This window comes from Lynx rufus, unplaced genomic scaffold (assembly GCF_022079265.1).
Source record: "Lynx rufus isolate CCGP_SWC_20201006 ecotype Redwood Valley unplaced genomic scaffold, mLynRuf1.p SCAF_18, whole genome shotgun sequence".
NCBI lineage: Eukaryota > Metazoa > Chordata > Mammalia > Carnivora > Felidae > Lynx > Lynx rufus.
The window spans coordinates 14,355,539-14,375,005 of NW_025814832.1; the positions used below are offsets into that span (position 1 = coordinate 14,355,539).

At 40.8% G+C, this 19,467-nt stretch overlaps 1 protein-coding gene across 2 annotated transcripts in view; it reads right to left on the bottom strand.

Moving 5' to 3' along the window:
* Nucleotides 1–16,876: 16,876 nt before the first annotated feature.
* VMP1 (vacuole membrane protein 1) overlaps nt 16,877–19,467 on the bottom strand; it is a 128,843-nt gene continuing 126,252 nt past the window's right edge. For both annotated transcript variants that reach the window (XM_047080937.1, XM_047080936.1), the window contains 2 exons: nt 18,803–18,905; nt 16,877–17,714 (listed from right to left, as the gene is read on the bottom strand). In XM_047080937.1, the coding sequence (XP_046936893.1) occupies nt 17,571–17,714; nt 18,803–18,905 (247 nt within the window). In that variant the 3' untranslated portion in view covers nt 16,877–17,570. The remainder of the gene's footprint in view (nt 17,715–18,802; nt 18,906–19,467) is intronic.

Genomic DNA, 19,467 nt, shown 5'->3' on the forward strand with positions numbered 1-19,467 from the left:
TATGAGCATGGGAGGGGCAGAGAGAGAGGGAGACACAGAATCCGAAGCAGGTTCCAGGCTCTGAGCTGTCAGCACAGAGCCCAATGTGGGGCTCGAACTCACAAACCGCAAGATCACAACCTGAGCCGAAGTCAGATGCTTGACTGGCTGAGCCACCCAGGCACCCCAGGAGGAAAACCTTTATTTCATTTTATTTTATTTTAATTTTTTTTAATTTACATCCAAATTAGCATATAGTGCAACAATGATTTCAGGAATAGATTCCTTAGTGCCCCTTACCTATTTAGCCCATTCCCCCTTCCACAATCCCTCCAGTAACCCTCAGTTTGTTCTCCATATTTATGAGTCTCTTATGTTTTGTACCCCTCCCTGTTTTTATATTATTTTTGTTTCCCTTCCTTTATGTTCATCTGTTTTGTCTCTTAAAGTCCTCATATGAGTGAAGTCATAGGATTTTTGTCTTTCTCTGACTGACTAATTTCACTTAGCATAATACCCTCCAATTCCATCCACATAGTTGCAAATGGCAAGATTTCATTCTTTTTCATTGCTGAGTAATACTCCATTGTATAGATATACCACATCTTTATCCATTCATCCATCGATGGACATTTAGGCTGGTTCCATACTTTGGCTATTGTTGATAGTGCTGCTATAAACACGGGGGTGCATGTGTCCCTTCGAAACACCACACCTGTATCCCATGGATAAATGCCTAGTAGTGCAATTGCTGGGTCGTAGGGTAGTTCTATTTTTAGTTTTTTGAGGAACCTCCATACTGTTTACAAGAGTGGCTGCACCAGCTTGCATTCCCAAGGAAAACCTTTATACTATATGTTACCTTAGATTATAATAAAAGATAAAAAAGGAGGAAAACCTTTTTTTAAGTTTATTTTATTTATTTTGAGAGAGAGTGTTGTGTGTGAGCAAGGGGGGTGGGGGCAGAGAGAGAGGGGGAAGGAGAGAAAATTCCAAGCAGGCTCAACGTTGTCAGCACAGAGTCCATACAGGGCTTGAACTCACAAACTGTGAAATCATGACCTGAGCCAAAACCAAGAGTTGGACCTTAACCGACTGAGCCACCCAGGTACTCCTGGAGGGAAACCTCTTAAATGGGAATAGCATGTTTTTGAGGTGCCTGGCTGGCTCAGTCAGAAGAGCCTGTGACTCTTAATCTGGGGGTTATGAGTCTGAGTCCCATGCTGGATGTAGAGATTACTTAAATAAACAAACTTAAAAATATTTTTTTTAATGAAAATAAAGGAAAAATAGTATCTTTTCAATGAAAACACTTGGTATTTTTATTTGTAAGAAAAATAATGGTGCTTCAATAAAGAAATTTGGAAACACTTTGCTGAGATGTTAGAACTATGGAACTATACAAGAAAGGGGAATATTCTTTTTCTAAATCTTCCCTTTATTCCAGAAAGGATTCACTAAATATGGGCTAAACTTTCACTACACACTTTTAAACTTAAGAAATTGGCAGTTCTGTATTTGTGTTCCCCTCTGAAGTGAATGCTTTGAACCATAAGAGGGAGCTATTGTCAAATGCTAGAGCATGAACATCTATTTTGAATATTTTATTCTATAACAGGGTAAGATTTTCCACATCAAGCAGCTATTTAAAAATAAATATCAGATCTTGTTAATAAATGTATATTATGCTTTTTTAAATAAATGTATACCATGCTTAAGTACAAAAGTAAGTAAATGTTTGCTTTTCTTAAATTTTCTATCCATCAGAAAACTGGGTCAGTTTTTCTTTTACATCTTGAATACAAGAAAAGAAACTGATTTTATTCAACTAGTGTTTTCAGATTACTTATAGGTATTTATCTGGTGTGGAAGATGTTGTGCTTTTCAGTAAAATGTGTAAGAACTTCACCAAAATTTCATGAAGTTGAGATACTATCCTGTTCTTGATGAAATGGACACAAACAGATGTGGGTTTCACTCAGTACAACAAAACACACTTGGAAATTGGCAACTGAGTTTGAGGGTAATTGTGTATTTCAATAAAACACATCTCATGCGATGTATTAACACATGTAAAATGGGAAATAAATACAAACGTTGGCCCTTTCTGCCAAATCTACCAGTGGTGATTTATTTTTTATATGGAAAAATGACAGTTCACAGCTTCACTGGTTTCTTCCTTTTCTTTCCATATGGAAATGATTACCTTTTTGCTGTTTTTCTTATCAACTGTTGCTATGATTTAAAATACTGAGCCATATCTTATTTCTAAGGAATGTAAAAAGTGGTCTGTTCAGTTGCTAAAAGGCACACCCCTCTGCTGCATTTTGTTAACCCAAGTGTACTTGAAAAATAATCAGATAATAATTTTTACAAAATAAAGTTAAAAGTAATTATTTTACATTGAAGATATCCAGAGACTGAAACAATTTCCCTAATTGAACCAGCATTAATGAAGACCTGTAACTCACCAGGGGTTAAGCTAATTCTGAGGAACATTGCTAAAAGAGAAGCTAAAGAAAGTCATAAGTATAAATCATTTTATATTTGAGAAAGAAATTCATGTCCAATGGTGACAAGTGTATTTCTAATTTGACATCTCATGAAATCAATGGCAGGTGAATATTAGAAGAAAGCCCCAATTTGACACAGCTCTGGGTCCATTCACTTATATGAATAGAGTGTTATGATCCACAACTGCATTATTTGATGTGTGTAGATACCTAAATATTTGCAGACTTGTTTTAAACATTTACATGGAAAATATTTTTTTGTCTGTGTAGGGTAACAAAATTTTTGGTATCAGACTTGTGATTTAACTTAAAAACTAATACAAAGAAGCTGATCAAGATAAAGCGGTGTCAGTGGAAATGTACTTTGTGTAGAGAAAACAGCCAATCAGCCAGGACAAAGTAGAATCTTAACTTCCTGGGCATACAGATCCAGAACCTTTAAAATTTATATATATATGTGTGTGTGTGTGTGTGTGTGTGTGTGTGTTCATTTATTTGTGACAGAAAGAGTGCAAGCAGAGGAGGGACAGAGAGAGGGAGACATGGAATCCAAAGCAGGCTCCAGGCTCTGAGCTGTCAGCACAGAGCCCGATGCAGGGCTCAAACTCACGAACTGTGAGATCATGACCTGAGTCCAAGGTGGACGCTTAGCCAACTGAGCCATCCAGGTGCCCTCAGATCCAGAATCTTTGAACTTGTAATATCTTAGATTACTGGGTAACTGGAGAACTATGTTGTCACTCACATCCCACAGTGCCAGGATGCACCCCCTATAGGTAGTAAGTACAGTGTAAATTCAAATGGCTGCTTATTTTCAAGCCTTTTCATTCTCCATTTGTGCTCTTGTCAAGAGCTCCTTAAGCTGTAGAACCTGTTTCTTCCCATTCGGTCCCTCTTGATTCTAACTTTGCCCCAACAACACTAATCTACAACATCTTTCTCCTTTATTTAACCTGTCACTTAGAACTTAGCAAATGTATTGTGGGATTGGACAGGGCTGTTCTATTGGACAGGTGTCTATTCTAGACATCTCCGTTTGTTCATTCGTTTATTCAGGCAGTGTCTATTCAGTGCCAGGCATTGAACTAGATGTTAATGACGTAGGAGTCAATACCACATAGTCTGAAGAAGCTTACAATGTAGCTAAGTTACTTTGAACGTCTTAATGCTACAATCCTAGCTTCCTAATTATTATTTATTATCTTCCACATGTCCGTGTTCCACTTTTTTACAGCAAAGCCATAGTACAGGGCTAAGAGCTCTAGTCTAGGCTTTAAATTTGTCTGAAACGCCTCCTCACTGGCTCTGTGGACTCTTTTGCCGTATACATACCAATGATTCTTCTCCTGACCACCATGTTTATCACACTTGAATTCCTGTCCAAAATTTTGTTTTAAAACATGCTCCATATGTTCTTATCACAGTATTCTCTCCCCATGAGCCCAAGGTTTGGCAGTCAACCCTTTCTTGTTCTTCAACCTACGTACCAAATACGGCTTTACTAGCTTGTCATTGGCAAAAAATCAGTTATTTAGAAGATGTTTGCTCATCTGTATCAATCACATTGTTTCCTATGGTTTTTAGGGATATGAGCTAAAAATCTGGCTTTACATATTTAACTAACTTCTTACTCCAATACTCTGAAATGTCTCAGATGATGCAATGTCAGCCTTATTAATAAATGGAACCCCATTTCCAATAGAATGCTTGCACAAGAAGCTAAGGTAATGTAAATATTCAAGTTTCAGGGGAACACAGTGTGGGGTCAGTGTTGTAGAAGATATGGCATTAAAGGGAGAAGAGCAAAAAGAAAATCCCATTTAGATTCCAGGGAGCCAGGGACACAGGAAGAGATGAAAAGGAAGGTTGATGATGCTCCCCACAACCAAAGAATTGCTTACAAGCAAAGAATGGCTTACAAGCATTTTAAGAAAAAGACTTGCTGGTTTTTGAAATATGGACTTTACCTAAAGATAAAAAAAAATCTAAGAATAGCTTAAAAAGAAACAGCACATGGCGTCTGGGTGGCTCGGTTGAGCATCTGACTCTTGATTTCAGCTCAGGTCATGATGTCATGGGTCATGAGATCAAGCCCCACATCCGGCTCTGCTGATAGTGCAGAGCCTGCTTGGGATTCTCTCTCCCTCTCTTTCTGCCCCACCCCTGCTCATGATCTGTCTCTCTTTCAAAATAAATTTAAGATGAATACTTTTATGGCTTGTCTACTGATAAGTACACAAAAATTCAAAGATTCTATACTTGATGGGTGATGGGCATTATAGAGGGCACTTGTTGGGATAAGCACTAAATTCTACTCCTGAAACCAATACTGCACTACATATTAACTAACATGAATTTAAAAAAAATTCTACACCTGTGCTGTCTAGTAAGGTAACCATTAGCCACATGTGGCTAGTGCTGTACGTGAAAAATACACCTTGGATTTTGAAGACAATATGAATAAAAAATTGTAAAATATTAATATTTTAAATTAATTGTTGGAATACTTTGGATATATTGGGTTAAATTATTCAAATTGGTATACTTGTTTCTTTTTACATTTTATTTATATTTCTAAAAAGTATTTATTTGGAGAGTGCATGTGTGTGCACACGTGGGGGAGGGGCAGAGAGAGGGAGAAAGAATTGAAGCAGGCTCCGCCTTGTTAGCACAGAGCCCAACTTGGGGCTCAGTTGCATAAACCCAAGCTGAAATGAGCCACCCAGGCACCTGCCTTTTCACATTTTAAAATGTAGCTACTAAAATTTTATTTATTTATGTATTGCTACTAAAATTTTAAATTAGGGGCGTCTGGGTGGCTCAGTCGGTTAAGCCGCCGACTTTGGCTCAGGTCATGATCTCGCAGTCCGTGAGTTCGAGCCCCGCGTCGGGCCCTGTGCTGACAGCTCGGAGCCTGGAACCTGCTTCGGATTCTGTGTCTCCCTCCCTCTGCCCCTCCCCAGCTCACACTCTGTTTCTGCCTCTCAAAACTGAATAAACGTTAAAAAAAATAATAAAATAAAATTTTAAATTAGATATATGGCTTGAACTGTATTTCCATTGGACAAGGCTATTCTAGACATCTCAGGAGCAAAGTCCTGGGAACTATAGAAAAGGGAGTTGAACAAAGCTTGTTCTTATTAGGTGAGAGGTCATGGGAACATAGTAAGAAACATGACATAAGTCAAAAGATGGGAGTTTCCTTTCTGGGGAAAAAAAAAAAAGCTTTTGCTTAAGCTCAGCTCATGTGAACAGCATGAGAAAGGCAGGATGTGAGCTTAATTCAACAAACATCCATTGACCACCTGCAAGGAAAGACAGTGCTAGGATAGACAGACTTTAAAAGAATGAGTTAAACCTGGCCTCTGTCCTTAAGGAGTTCACCATTTGGTATACTCTTTGCTTCAAAGCATATGCTTGGCTCATGGTAGAAACTCCACGTTTACTGAACAGATTAATATAAATGTCTAAAACACCATGGAAAAGATGTAAAGCTGCAAAACTAGAGGCATACATGAAGCCCGTTAAGGCTCACTTATTATCAACAGATCTCATAACAAATAAAACCGAGGACCTGGAAATACAAATATAATTAAAAATGTTTTGTCTTGGGGCACCTGGGTGGCTCACTCAGTTAAGTGTCCTGACTCTAGGTTTCAGCTCAGGTCATGATCTCATGGTTCATGAGTTCGAGCCCTGCATTGGGCTCTGTGCTGACAGCACAGGGCCTGCTTGCGATTCTCTCACTCCCTTTCCCACATGTGCTTCCTCTCTCTCCAAATAAGTAACTTAAAAAATATATTTTGTCTCTGAGCCATCTTATACAGTTAAGAGCCATTTAAAACAATATAAACTCAATGTTTTGATAATGAAGAGACTTTGTAAGTCCTTGCCTAAAATCTAAAACTAGTCCTGGAATTCCAAGCCTTCCAAAGTTTGGCCACGCCCACTGTTCCCTTTATGTATGCTGCAGTAGCCAAGACAAACAGAAATGACTGTTAAATGTTATGAAAAACCCACAGATTTGTCTATACGGTTATGTTTAATTTTGTTGAGGAAGGACAGGGATGGAGCAATCACTGACTTGAAGATACAGATGAGAGATGTGACCCAGTGATCCTGGCTGCTCCTGCTTTGCCTCCACTGTCAGGCCCCCAAGACCAAGAAGAATGGGAAGCTCAGAGCATTTTTGAGCAGGCCTGAAAGGATACACACTAAATTTCACAGTAATTTCTCTGGGGGAGTATCTTTCTCAGAAGATCTCCCTTTTATACTACGCATTTCTTTTGCTTGGTTTTTATTTTTTGAAGTCATTGCTTCACCCAGTGTGGGGCTTGAACTCACGACTCGGAGATCAAGAGTCACATGCTCTTCCAACTGAGCCAGTCAGGCGTCCTGCATGTTTTTATTTTTAATTTATTTTTAATTTTTTAAAATGTTTTATTATTTTTTTTTTAATTTTTTTTTTCAACGTTTTTAATTTATTTTTGGGACAGAGAGAGACAGAGCATGAACGGGGGAGGGGCAGAGAGAGAGGGAGACACAGAATCGGAAACAGGCTCCAGGCTCTGAGCCATCAGCCCAGAGCCTGACACGGGGCTCGAACCCACGGACCGCGAGATCGTGACCTGGCTGAAGTCGGACGCTTAACCGACTGCGCCACCCAGGCGCCCCAAAATGTTTTATTTATTTTTAAGACAGAGAGAGACAGAGCATGAGTGGGGATGGGGCAGAGAGAGAGGGAGGCACAGAATCTGAAGCAGGCTCCAGGCTCTGAGCTGTCAGCACACAGGTCGACGCGGGGCTCGAACTCACAAACTCTGAGATCATAACCTGGGCCAAAGTCAGACACTCAACCGATTGAGCCACCCGGGTGCCCCAGCATATTTTTATTTTAAACAAAGGTTTAAAAATCCAATGTAAGGGGTGCCTGGATGGCTCAGTCAGTTAAGCGTCTGACTCGATTTTAAGCGTCTGACTCAGGTCAGGATCTCATGGTACGTGAGTTCTAGCCCTACATGGGGATCTGTGCTGAAAGCATGGAGCCTGCTTGGGATTCTCTCTCTCTCTCTCTCTCTCTCTCAAAAAAAATTAAAAAAAAATCCAACATAAGATAAAATAACTCAAATGATTTTTAAAAGGATTTTAACATTTGGGAGACAGTCTGAAGAATGAAGGAACAAGTCAAATGAATCAGAAGGCAGTAACAAGGGGTGGAAGTAGTAAGCAGCATCGCTGTTCTGTAAATTATCACATAAACAGGTGTAGAATTATAGAATGTTCCATGTACATTCAGGGAACAAACAGGAGGAAGAGGGAAATTAAAGACTACCTTTGGAGTCCTACTATCTCAACATGCCCTTCTAATGAACACTGCCTATCACAAGGAAGACTGAATCAATCTTTCTCTCTCTCTCTCTCTCTCTCTCTCTCTCTCTCTCTCTCTCTCTCACATACACAGTCTGACAGCAGCCCAAAAAGTATACTAAAAGGTAGGAAAGATTTTGAGTATGAAAGCACTTTTTAAAAAAAGATTTATTTTTAAATAATCTCTACACCCAATGTGGGGCTCAAACTCACAACCTGAGTTCAAGGGTGGCATGCTCCACTGACTGAGCCAGCCAGGTGCTCCTGCATGAAAGAACTTTTTACTTCCTCTGTGCAGAGACCAGGGATCTTTTATGCTCCAATGGATTCTTTATGCTTGAAGAGGAAATGGAGAGCATCTGAAAACTTCTTTGATCTCTACATTTTTCTAAAAAGCACTATTTTCAGCTTCCTTTCTTCTTCTGAAATTGTGCAAAGCACTCCCACATACATGCTTTTACTAGATAGGCATCTCTTTATGTCTGATTCCATCAGAAAGCCAGTGACACCCCAATTCTCCCAGGTTTCAACAACTGTGCACCCACCTGAGAAGAGAATACTAAAGTTTTGTACCTCTCTTCCTCACCAAAGGGTTATTACACAAATAAATCTCTCCTTTTGAACTCTGCTCTTCCTGGTGAGTGGTATAATTGTGGTCATATGTCATTTATTCTGAACTCCTAGCCAGCCAACTTCAATAAGCATAACTCATTTATTGAAACATGTAAACAACCCCAGTACCAAAGCAGCCAAATGGAAAGCCGCCTTGACCACATGCTCTAGAAGGTGTAATAAAGCCGTGATTCTGCCTTTTGGCTTGGCAAAGGCAGTTGGGGGGATGCCCTCATATTTACTTCGGAAAACTTATGACATGTGGGTTCTAGGTGGCTGCCACTGCCATCTAGGCTAGCACTACTGGAATCTTGGATTCCAGGACAAATACACAGGAAATCACATTGCCAAACTTTTCTCCTTATAAAGACAATCTATCCAGGAATTACCATCCTCTCAGTTCTCATAGGGAGGAGTCATTCATTAAGCAAGCAGGATACAACAGGGGTGAGGAATTTTAAGGCAGTTTCCTGTGGCCCCAAGGTCTGGTCACAGTGCTGTCTTTAGAAGAACAGTGCTACCTAACAAGTTAAGGCTAAGATGATCACTTATGGAAAAGTACAAAGGATGTATTACTCCAGAGAATTCTCTGGAAAAGTCCAGTTTATTCTCTGGCAGAAGTCACATAGTGGTCTAATGGATAGCACATTCTCAAGCTTAGGAGTTAGAAAACCTGAGAGAGACCCATGGTAGGAGCCACTATCCTGTTGGGCAATGTGTTCAGAACAGAACACTGTTTCTCTCTCTCTCTCAAACTTGCTCCTCCTCCTGTATTCCTGGCCCGGTGATGGATCAGCACTGCTGTCTTCTCAGATTCCTTCTTGACCTTTACTCCAACTTGCCTAGTACCCTGGCACCTCATCTTAGGGAGCCTGTCCAGCCTGCCTTTGAAGCTCCGCTGCTACCCCTCCTGGACCACTTCAACATTCACTCGGCAAACACTGCGAGCCTACCGAGTGCCAGGCCCCGGGGAAACAATGGAGAGTGCAACAGTGCCCGCCCTTACGGGGCTTACGCTCTAGTGAAGGAAACAAGCAAAAACAAGAAAACAGATAAACTACTTTGTGAGTCACATATGTGCTTTCAAGGATACAAAACGGGACTAAGGCAAAGAGTACCACAGGTGGGCGGACTGACTTTAGGTGACTCATTGGTCTTGTCTCTTCTACTCGCCCTACACAGAGCTCTCCTACTCGTGCTTTCCTGCTGTCTCACAGGGCTTTCTCTAGTCAGAACACCTGCCCTCTCCCCACCCTAGCTGGCTATTCAAATGCCACATCCTCATGAAACCTTTTCTGAGCCTTCCTGGTCACCCATTCCAATCCTCTTCTGGGTTCTTTTCTTAATGTTCTTTCCTTCGCTGTTCATTTCACTTTATGTTGTAGTTATCTGTATATAAGCACAATACCCCTAAGGAGACTGTAAGTTCCTGGAGGGCAAAGATTATGGTCATTAGTGTTGTCTCTTCCCCACAGTACCTTAAACCAGTGGAGATTTAAAAAGTAAATTTGGAGCACTTGCGTGTCTCAGTTGGTTAAGCGTCCGACTCTTGATTTGGGCTCAGGTCACGATCTCACAGTTCGTGGGTTCAGGCCGCCCTTGTGGGCTCTGCGCTGACAGCAAGGAGCCTGCTTGGGATCCTCTGTCTCTCTCCCTCCCTCTCTCTCTCTGCACGCCCCCCCCATTTGCATATCCCTCTGTCTTAGAATAAACATTAAAAAAATAAATAAAAAGAAAACATCACTTAAAAAAAAGTGAATTTAAAAATGTTTCCCCCTACCAATCTGGTTAATGCCACTTTTGGCTCTATTTCATAGGGTTGTTATGAAGATCAAATAAAATTTAAGATGTGAAAGTGCTTTGAAGGAGAAAAAAGATCTGTACAAATAGAAATTGCTTTGTAATCATAATTCTAGCAAACACCACTTTGGGAACCTGCCCACACAGGATGGCCAGGGATGGAGCTGGCGTTCCTACCCCTGTGATAAACGCAAGCAGAGGCTGCTCATCTATTTAAATAGCAAACTTTTAGGGCTGTGGGCTTGATTTTCTGTTGTCTTTCTCCATGACCTACTTGTGATCCCAAGATGAGACAAGGATGTAGATAAAAAGCCTGGACTTTTCTACTGGACTTTTCTGTAGAACTGAATGTGTAAGAGCCAGAATGCCTAGGTTTGAATCCTTTCTCTGCTTCCCTTCTTCCCACAGCTAACCACTAAACTTCTCTACCTTAGTTTTCTCACAGGGTTGTTAAGGATTTTAATACTCAACAATACAAACCAACACTGAAAACAGTGCCTGCTTACAAAGTAATCAAACAATCATTATGACAGTTACAGTAATCCACTGTACTTCCCGGGAAAGGGCACATCAGAGGTTCCTGGGACCTAATCTTGATTGCTGGTATTAATGGGGTTTTGCACAAAAATATACCATAGAAGGGACATGGGAGTGGGAAGGGACGGATACAGTGGCCAGAATGGAGCAGAGGTATCCGAAGAGCCGCAAGAGTGTAGCCACTGTCAGGTTAAGCAGAGAAAATTTGGCGGCTAGAAGAGGTTAGGCCTGTCACTCAAGTGAAAGGGCCTCCCAAGAGGCTGGGAGGTGCACTAAAAAGTGAAAGGTTGAGAAAGGCCTCCTCTCATTTTCATTTTTTTTTTTTTTTAAACTAATGAAAAGAGGTTGAGAACAACATGGCTCTTGGATGACTGGTGTGCCAGGCTTTTTCACCACCGCAAAGAGGAGTGAAACTGAGCTGCTGTAGTTTCCAACACAACATGGCGGCCAAAGGAAGATAAGAGTAATCTGAACAGTCTTTTCCCACCTTCAGGGAAGGGCAGAAACATCTCTCTACGAATCTCAAACTGCCTCACTGCATGGAAACATTTTTTTTTTTTTTTTCCATCAGAAACAGGCTGGGACACAATTAAGCAATACTGTCGGGTTGGGTCAGTCAAAAGCGTCTGAAGGAAAAAGCTGCTCATGCTCTATCCCCCTTAAGGGGATACATGGCAACAAAGGGAAATGACACATTTGGGATGAAGTGGGGGGAGGAGAGAAAAGTGGCTTACAAAGGCCTCCTTCCAAGAACAAGGCCTTTCCTGAGGGCTTTAGGTGGAAGGCCATCAAATCAATCATTGTAGATACTGCCTGGAAAGTCTCAAAAGAAGGCAGTGACTGTTAATTTAGAAGGCTTGGGGTCCCTCTTAGTCAAAGATGCCCAGAATAAGCCAGAGCCTTCCTCTCAAGAATTCAGGAATGTGGTTTCCAATGCAAATAAAGACTACATTGTAGAACTACCGCTGGAGTGTGTCCAAGCCCTCCTTCTGTCCTTTGAGTCATTTGGACATAGTTAACAATCGGGTTGAACACCTGGGCTGATTACCCCTGAAGGGGATTTCCAGACTCTATCCAGTAAAATCATCTCCTCCCCTCCTGAAGCAACTCCCTTCCACTCTCTCTGAAGTGTGCTCTCAAGATTCCAAATTTTCTCCGATTCTAGGCTTCCTAGGTTAGAGCACCAACTGCTGCTGACACAAAGAAACAAGGAGCCAAGCAACTTTGTGCTTTTTAAAAAAGTTTATTTTAAATTAAAAGGAACAGATGTCCAATGTTTCAAAAAGCCACACATTTGTGGATTTGGCTGACAAACCGTCTAAGCTGCATCTCATTCCTGTTCCCATAGAGTCAGCCAGCCACTTACAACTGACTCACACTGGGCCACAGTTTGGGCCAGTCTCCCAACTACAGAATTAGAATCCCAGATCTCAAATGAATCCAGGGTGTTTGGGTGGAGAGCGGGGGCCATCTAAAATAAATTTCTTTTAATTTAGTAGTATCAACATCCACACAGCAAACTGCGCAAGGCTAGTAGGTCAAATGAGCAAACAGCTGGCACCTGCCTATCCCAGCACCACGCAATTCTAAAGGCAATGAGTAAGCAGCTGTCCAGAACAGGTTTTCATTATAATCCCTTTTATGAGTACTGGTTGAATATGCAAATACATGTATGTTATTTGCTGCAATTCAAGGCCTCACCCCCAAGGCAAACGTATTACCTCAGGTGAACTCCTGGCCTTGTTGGGAAGGGCAGCAACCAAAGCCTCAACCACCAGACACAAATGACTCAATCACTTTTAGAATGTTCAAGTACTTCATGTGCTTTCTTTTCTTGTTGTCTTTGAGAATAAAGGAACAAACACTTCAGATGCAAGTTTTTTGCTTAGCATTTCATTTACCATGTTTTATGAATATCCAAGTTTTGATCATTGTCAGTTAGAAATGGAATGCTACTTGGCTTTCAAAAATGGCTATTGAACTCCTGCTTAGGGGCACCTGGCTGGCTCAGTCAGTAGGGCAAGCGACTCTTGATCTCAGGGTTTCGAGTTCGAGCGCCACATTGGGTGTGGAGCCTACTTAAAAAAAATAATTCCTGCTTAGGTTGATTTAACTTTTTGTGAGCACATTAATAACTATTTACGAATAAAACAAACCAATATTCTTTTGTTTTCTAACAAAAATGAGCCTTTTAGGTCTATTGAGGAAGGTCCCACATGCCAACTTTTTAAACTGTTTTCACTATACCCAGCAAACCTCACTGAATATTCTTATTTATTAAATATATGAAATTTATTGCCAAATTGGTTTCCATACAACACCCAGTGCTCACCTCACTGAATATTCTAGATGGAACCTGGGCGGCTCAGTTGGTTAAGCATCCGACTTCGGCTCAGGTCATGATCTCATGGTTTGTGAGTTCAAGCCCCACATCAGGCTCTGACAGCTCGGAGTCTCGAGCCTGCTTCAGATTCTGCGTCCCCCTCTCTCTCGGCCCCTCCCCCACTCACACTCTCACTCTCTCTCAAAAATAAACATTAAAAAAATGTAAAAAAAAAAAAGCAGATATTCCTTTTTCTCTACCTTCTAGATTTCTTTTAGTATTTTATTTTTTAATGTTTATTTTTGAGAGCGAGCAAGCATGGGAGGGGCAGAGAGAGACAAAGAATCTGAAGCAGACCCCAGGCTCTGCACTGTCAGCACAGAACCCGATGTGGGGCTCAAACTCATGAACTGTGAGATCACGACCTGAGCCGAAGTCGGACTCAGCCACCGACTTGACTGAGCCACCCCTTAGTGTGTGTATGTACGTATACACACACACACACACACACACACACACACACACACACACACACACACACACACATACATGTTTATTTACTTTTGAGAGAGACAGACAGAGTGTGAGCGGGTGAGGGGCAGAGAGAGGGAGACAGAATTTGAAGCAGGCTCCAGGTTCCAAGCTGTGAGCAGAGCCAGACAAGGGCCTCAACCTCATGAACCGTGAGATTATGACCTGAGCTGAAGGCAGACGCTCAACCAACTGAACCACCCAGGCACCCCTTAGTATTTTATTTTTTTAAGTTTATTTATATTTATTTTAGGAGAGAGTCCCAAGCTTGCTATGCGATGTCAGCACAGAGCCCGACATGGGGCTCCAACTCACAAACTGTGAGATCATCACCTGAGCTGACGCCAAGAGTTGGAAGCTTGATCGACTGAGCCACCCAGGCTCCCCTTTAGTATTTTATAATAAAAACTAAATTAGGAAAATGTCAATATTTTAAGGATGTAAGGTTAGAAAAGTATTTTCAATTATAGTAAATTTTGTGTATCTGTGCTTTGTACTTTGTTGCCTCACTGGGGGGTTAATTTTAGATTTAACAAGGTTTTGGTTTTATCAAGTCAATTGGTTCCTTAATTTCTGCCTTTCTCTTTATTAACTTATATTTGGGTTTAACTTCTTTAGAAAGAGCAGGTTTACATCAAAACAAGGGCATACCTGCAGACAGTATTTAAAACGCATATATTGGGGCACATGTCTGGCTCAGTCTACAGAGCATGCAACACTTGATCTTGGGGTTGTAAGTTCAAGCCCCACGTTGGGAGTGGAGCCTACCAAATAAAAACATGTTTTCTGAGTAAACGCAATGTAAAATTTTTGCATGTGTATCAAATGCGGTCTTTGACAAGTTAAAAACTGAGAACACGCCAACAATTATGGTAGTACTTTACATTTTATCCAATTTAATCATTACAACAACCTATTTTTCCATTCCTATAGATGAAATCTAGGCTCCAAGTTTAAGACTTTCTCAAAGTCACATGTTAGAGGCAGAACGATAAGCCATCAGTAACATAGACCGTTGCACATGGAGGCGAGTGGGTTTCAAAATCTATGGAACGGCTTTTTGACTGTAAAAGGCTGGGAACTCCTCTGAGCTCTTTACACATGGGTCAGTCAAAACACAATTCATCCAGGGCACAAGAGGACAACACGTTATTCTAATTAGCTTAATGCATTAATTGTCCTCAAAAGAATCACTGCTGAGTAGTGAAAGTGAAGACCAGCCTCATGGCAGTCCTACTACAGCTACAGCCAGCAGAGAGCACAGCGGAAACACAGGCAGAGGTTGTTCATAGGGAGCACTTCCTACTTACTGCATCTGCTGAACTAGTGGATTTCAGAAACTGCACTCCAGCCGTACCTTTTTCTGATTTTTAGAAGATGAGGAGAGTGGCCATCATCCAAATCTCTCTTTCTGTCAAACACTACACGTTTCCCACATTACTGTTTTTAGGGAGGTGTTCCTCAGCACATAAGTGTATAAACTGAGGATGTATTGCATTATATCGTACTGTATTATTTTGACAGTCATGGAGTTGAGAGACAAGATAAAGTACCACAGAAATGTAAAGCACAAAATGACACTTAAATTAGATGGAATTAGAATTCCCAGGCACCCCCCCCCCTGCTTTTTTTAAATTTGCAGTAATATCAAACCACCCACTCACAAATTTTCTGGTCTCCCACCAACTGGAATCAACTAGGTTTGTTTTGGGGATCATGTAGTTGCTTGTGTTCACTTTGGTGGATACAAGAAAGGGACAAACGAACCACTGGAACAGAAGGGTAACGTTCTGTGCCAGCTGGAAATCCAGCAGGATCATCTGAGCATGTCCCACCTGAACGCTTTGTGGAGGAAAGGGGGACAGCTGTTTTTCGTTTGTTTTCAAGGCAAATTCATTTGAAAGAGTGAACAAACCATTATCATAATAAGTCAAATGTATTACTTAGCTCCTCAGTCTAAGAAATGTTTCTTTTTTTCTAAACACTGTACCCTGAAATAAGTTTACCAATAAACCTGGAAGATTTAGCACATATAGTATAATTCATATGGGGTTTCCTCTTTCCTTTCTTCAAACACCAAATAAAATGCAGGTGAAAGAGATGACACACAATTGGAAGCTGACTTAGAAGTTTATGCTAACCCTAAAAAATCTAAAAAATTTTGTTGGTTAATGTGAATCTATTTAACATAAAACCTGGGTACCGCTTTGCAAATAAAGGAACAATCACATTACCACAAGGTCCCTGGGCAGAAGAAAAAAGATTGTTAAGAATAATAACCTTTTCAAAACCCACAAGGCAGGTTGTTTGTCTTTTATTTAGCTGTGGTCATGGAGACCATCCCAATTTTCCATAAAATCTTCTCGATACTGCTGCAATATCATGGCATAAAAGATTCAAAGTGCCACTAGACTTAAGGACAAGAGTTTTTTTTTTGTCATAAACCATGAGGCTAGGTCATGTTTAAATGGGAATATTTGATATGGATGGTCAGATGAGAGATACCAGAATGTCAGACAGCCCATCGACTGCTGTTGCCATGAGATTCAACAGTCAACATCAGTCTGATAAGCTACCCGACAAGGTGGTACAGCCATGGAGATGTCACGACGGTAGGCAAACTAAGTAGACATTCAGGCAGGATTTGATAACACAATCAGGCATTTCTGGCCTGTTGCGATTTAAACCCGATTCTACTTTTAACATAATGTCAGAAAAGATTTTCCTAAAGAAAAAAAGTGAAATTGTTTATTTTCCTCCCAGGCAAAACGAAACACCCAAGTTCAACTGGAAACATCCCAAAAGAACATAACACTCACTGAAGAAAGGAAAGAAAATTAGGTTACATTCTAAAAGTAAATTTTTGTCAGAAACAGAGAACATGCTGAGCTAAAACGAACACAGACAGGAGAAAGTGTGGTTTTTTGAAAAAACGAGTTATTTCTCTCTCCAGTGCCCTTTAATTTGTATACTTTCATTTCTCCTGTTTTCACGAACCCCTCGCTATGTCAATCCCTAGGGAGCCATTTCATGAATGTGTAGCAAGCTGCCCCAATTCCAGGTTAACAAGAAAGTGCCTCGGTGGTGGCTCCTACACGTAAATAAACAACGGTTGAAGAAATTATGGTTGTAGGTAGATCTGGCAAAGTCGACCATTAGTTGGAAGTAGCTAAAGGGAAGCAAAAAATCAAAACGCTCAAGAAAACGGACACAATTTTGGAATGATCAAAGATGTCTTTATAAAGTTTGTTCATGACTTCATTCTAAATATACAGAATAAAAAATGGTGTCAGCTCATTCGTGAGACACCAATCAGAATTTTCTTATACTGTCTCAAAATTTAAAGATCAGTTTCCCAAGAGGGTGTGCAATGCATCATAAGATGGCCTTTTTTTTTAAGGTAGGAGAGGAAGGGTTGGGCAGGATTAAATAAATTTTACCATGATAGACATGCAAGACCGTTATCCAATCTAGTATAATTTATACACACTTTAATGACTTAGAAAAACAAAGGAGTCATTTCTGACAAGCCTAAAAGGCTTGACATACTCAACATACTTAGGAACTAGTTTTTGGTGTCCGGAATTCTTTAATTGTACCACGTGGGCCTTCTGAAAGTAACAAAGAAAAGCCCGGTTTCTGTTAAGTTCGCTGCTGAACATCACATTCCACCTGAATAAAACACAAGCTGGATTGAATTGAGGGTGGATACCTTACCTTAACACACAAAGGAAAAGTGTGTCAGTGCAAAATATGGACTAAACTGTTTTCAGAAAACAAAACAAAACAAAACATTTTTTTTTTAAATTGATATAGGGTGGAAAAGGGTATTTTCCTTCCTGGTTTGGAGTCCTCCCAATTTAAGGCAGAACTCATTTCTAATTTCTGCCATTAGAACCTTTTTCTGCTTATTTGGTTTTCTCCTCTGAGTTCAACCGCTGCTGGATTCGTTTGGCATAACTTTGTGCCATGGAGTTAATGATGGACAGGATGAAGTAACACACCATTACAACGACCAACTTCTCAAACATCCAGGACAACCAGTTTTCTCCCTGTAAGAATAAATGCAGAACAACCCACGAGAAATGCTTCATTAGTTCAGCAGTAAAAAAGGGGATCATTTACAATATTTAAGAAAAATGATGAGAATTTGGGGCTTATAAGCTATGAAGTCTAAACAATGAAAATGAGAAGGCCCGTGTCTCTAGATACCCTGAAGTCTATATTCAGGCCTTCTGACACCCAATTATTAAGATTTCACTTTGTCAGATGTAAAGTCAATGTTGATTCACATAGTTTAGAATGGGTCAGTGTGAGGTCGCCTTTTTTACTACATAATAAAATTTTTGATTCAATTCTGCTCTCTGAAGTTGCCATGTAGATACTTGTGGAGAGCAGTGTCCAGATAGTTACATGTCGTTCCAGCACTGGGAGCAGCTTTTAAAATATGTCATCTATTTCTGAAGTCATGTTTGGTCAACTGAGGGCGGCAAAGGGCCACACAGAGTGTAAGGCAGACGGGGGGGGGGGGGGGGGGGGAATTCAACAACTATGCTTCAAGTTTCCCATTTCAGGTTACTGCTTACCCATCCTCTTCTAGTCATTTCCCTTTGCCACAGAACTGTTTACAGAAAAGGCAGCCTTAGTTTAAGTTAAAGTTTTTAAGTTCAGCTATGCGAAGAGCCTTTTTTAAAAAAAGAAAAAAGATTATTTTCCCATCTCTTAAAAAAGTAGGGCAAAAATGAAGGAGATAGTCAAGTGACCGCCGTTAGTCACATACTTTGTTATGCTATGAAATGCTACAAATTTTAACTTTTTAATCCACTTGGGAAGTAGATTTGGTAATAAATCATTTAAGATCAAGGCAACAACTCATTCTACATAACACATCATTTGCCATTAGCCTTCCCTTTGTTTTTTTTTTGGAGAAGACAGATACAAACGGAAATTACATTTCTGATTTAGTCAAAGCCAGTGTCCCAGTAGAGAGTAAACAGAGCCTCCACTTCAGTTACTGAAGACTGACAGACAAACTACTCTATTTTGCCTCAAAATGCCAGTGAGTGCTGGGAGTATAATTTCAGCCTGAGACTGGGGGGAGGGGGGTGGCAGAAGAGAGGAAAACAGAGCAAAGTCTCACCTGCGGTGTGCCCATCTCACTTCTGTGGTGAAGCTTCTGCCGCTGGGCCTCCAGATATTCCTGAAATGGCTTCTGCAGAGATGGACCTATGCCGGGGACAGCACTGGAAGCAGGGTACGATAACCCAAGGAAAAAGATACATTTGGGAAGAAAAGCAAGAAAAATGTGAAAGAAAAATCCACTTACCACCTGGACTCAAAAAGCAGGGATTGGACAGAAAGAGGAAAAAAAATACAACAATCAGCACAACTGGCAAAATCCTCTGAACTCTTTTCAGTGGATACATTCATCCTTTAATAACCCCTTCTAGGAGAAAAATCTCTTCCACCAACTCAGGAGAGAAACTAGGAGCTGAGCCCCTTCTGGCACAAGAGTTCATCCTCAGAGTGAGACCAGCTAGGCTGATGCTGCACGCTGTTGTGGCACAAAGAATAAAATGAATGACTTCTGAGAAGTCCCACATTTATCACCACCAGTTCCTGTAAGAACTGGTTTGAACCGATTAATAAGGAAATGACTTATGCTTGTGTCATCCCTAGTTGAAAAAGAAACTGCCCGCCCTCTCTCTGACTTGTCCCATCTTCTCAGAGGGGGGCGGTCCTTTCTCAATCTAAGTCCTTATTAGGACAATCTGTGCGTCATCCTTATCCAAAAAGAATGCATTA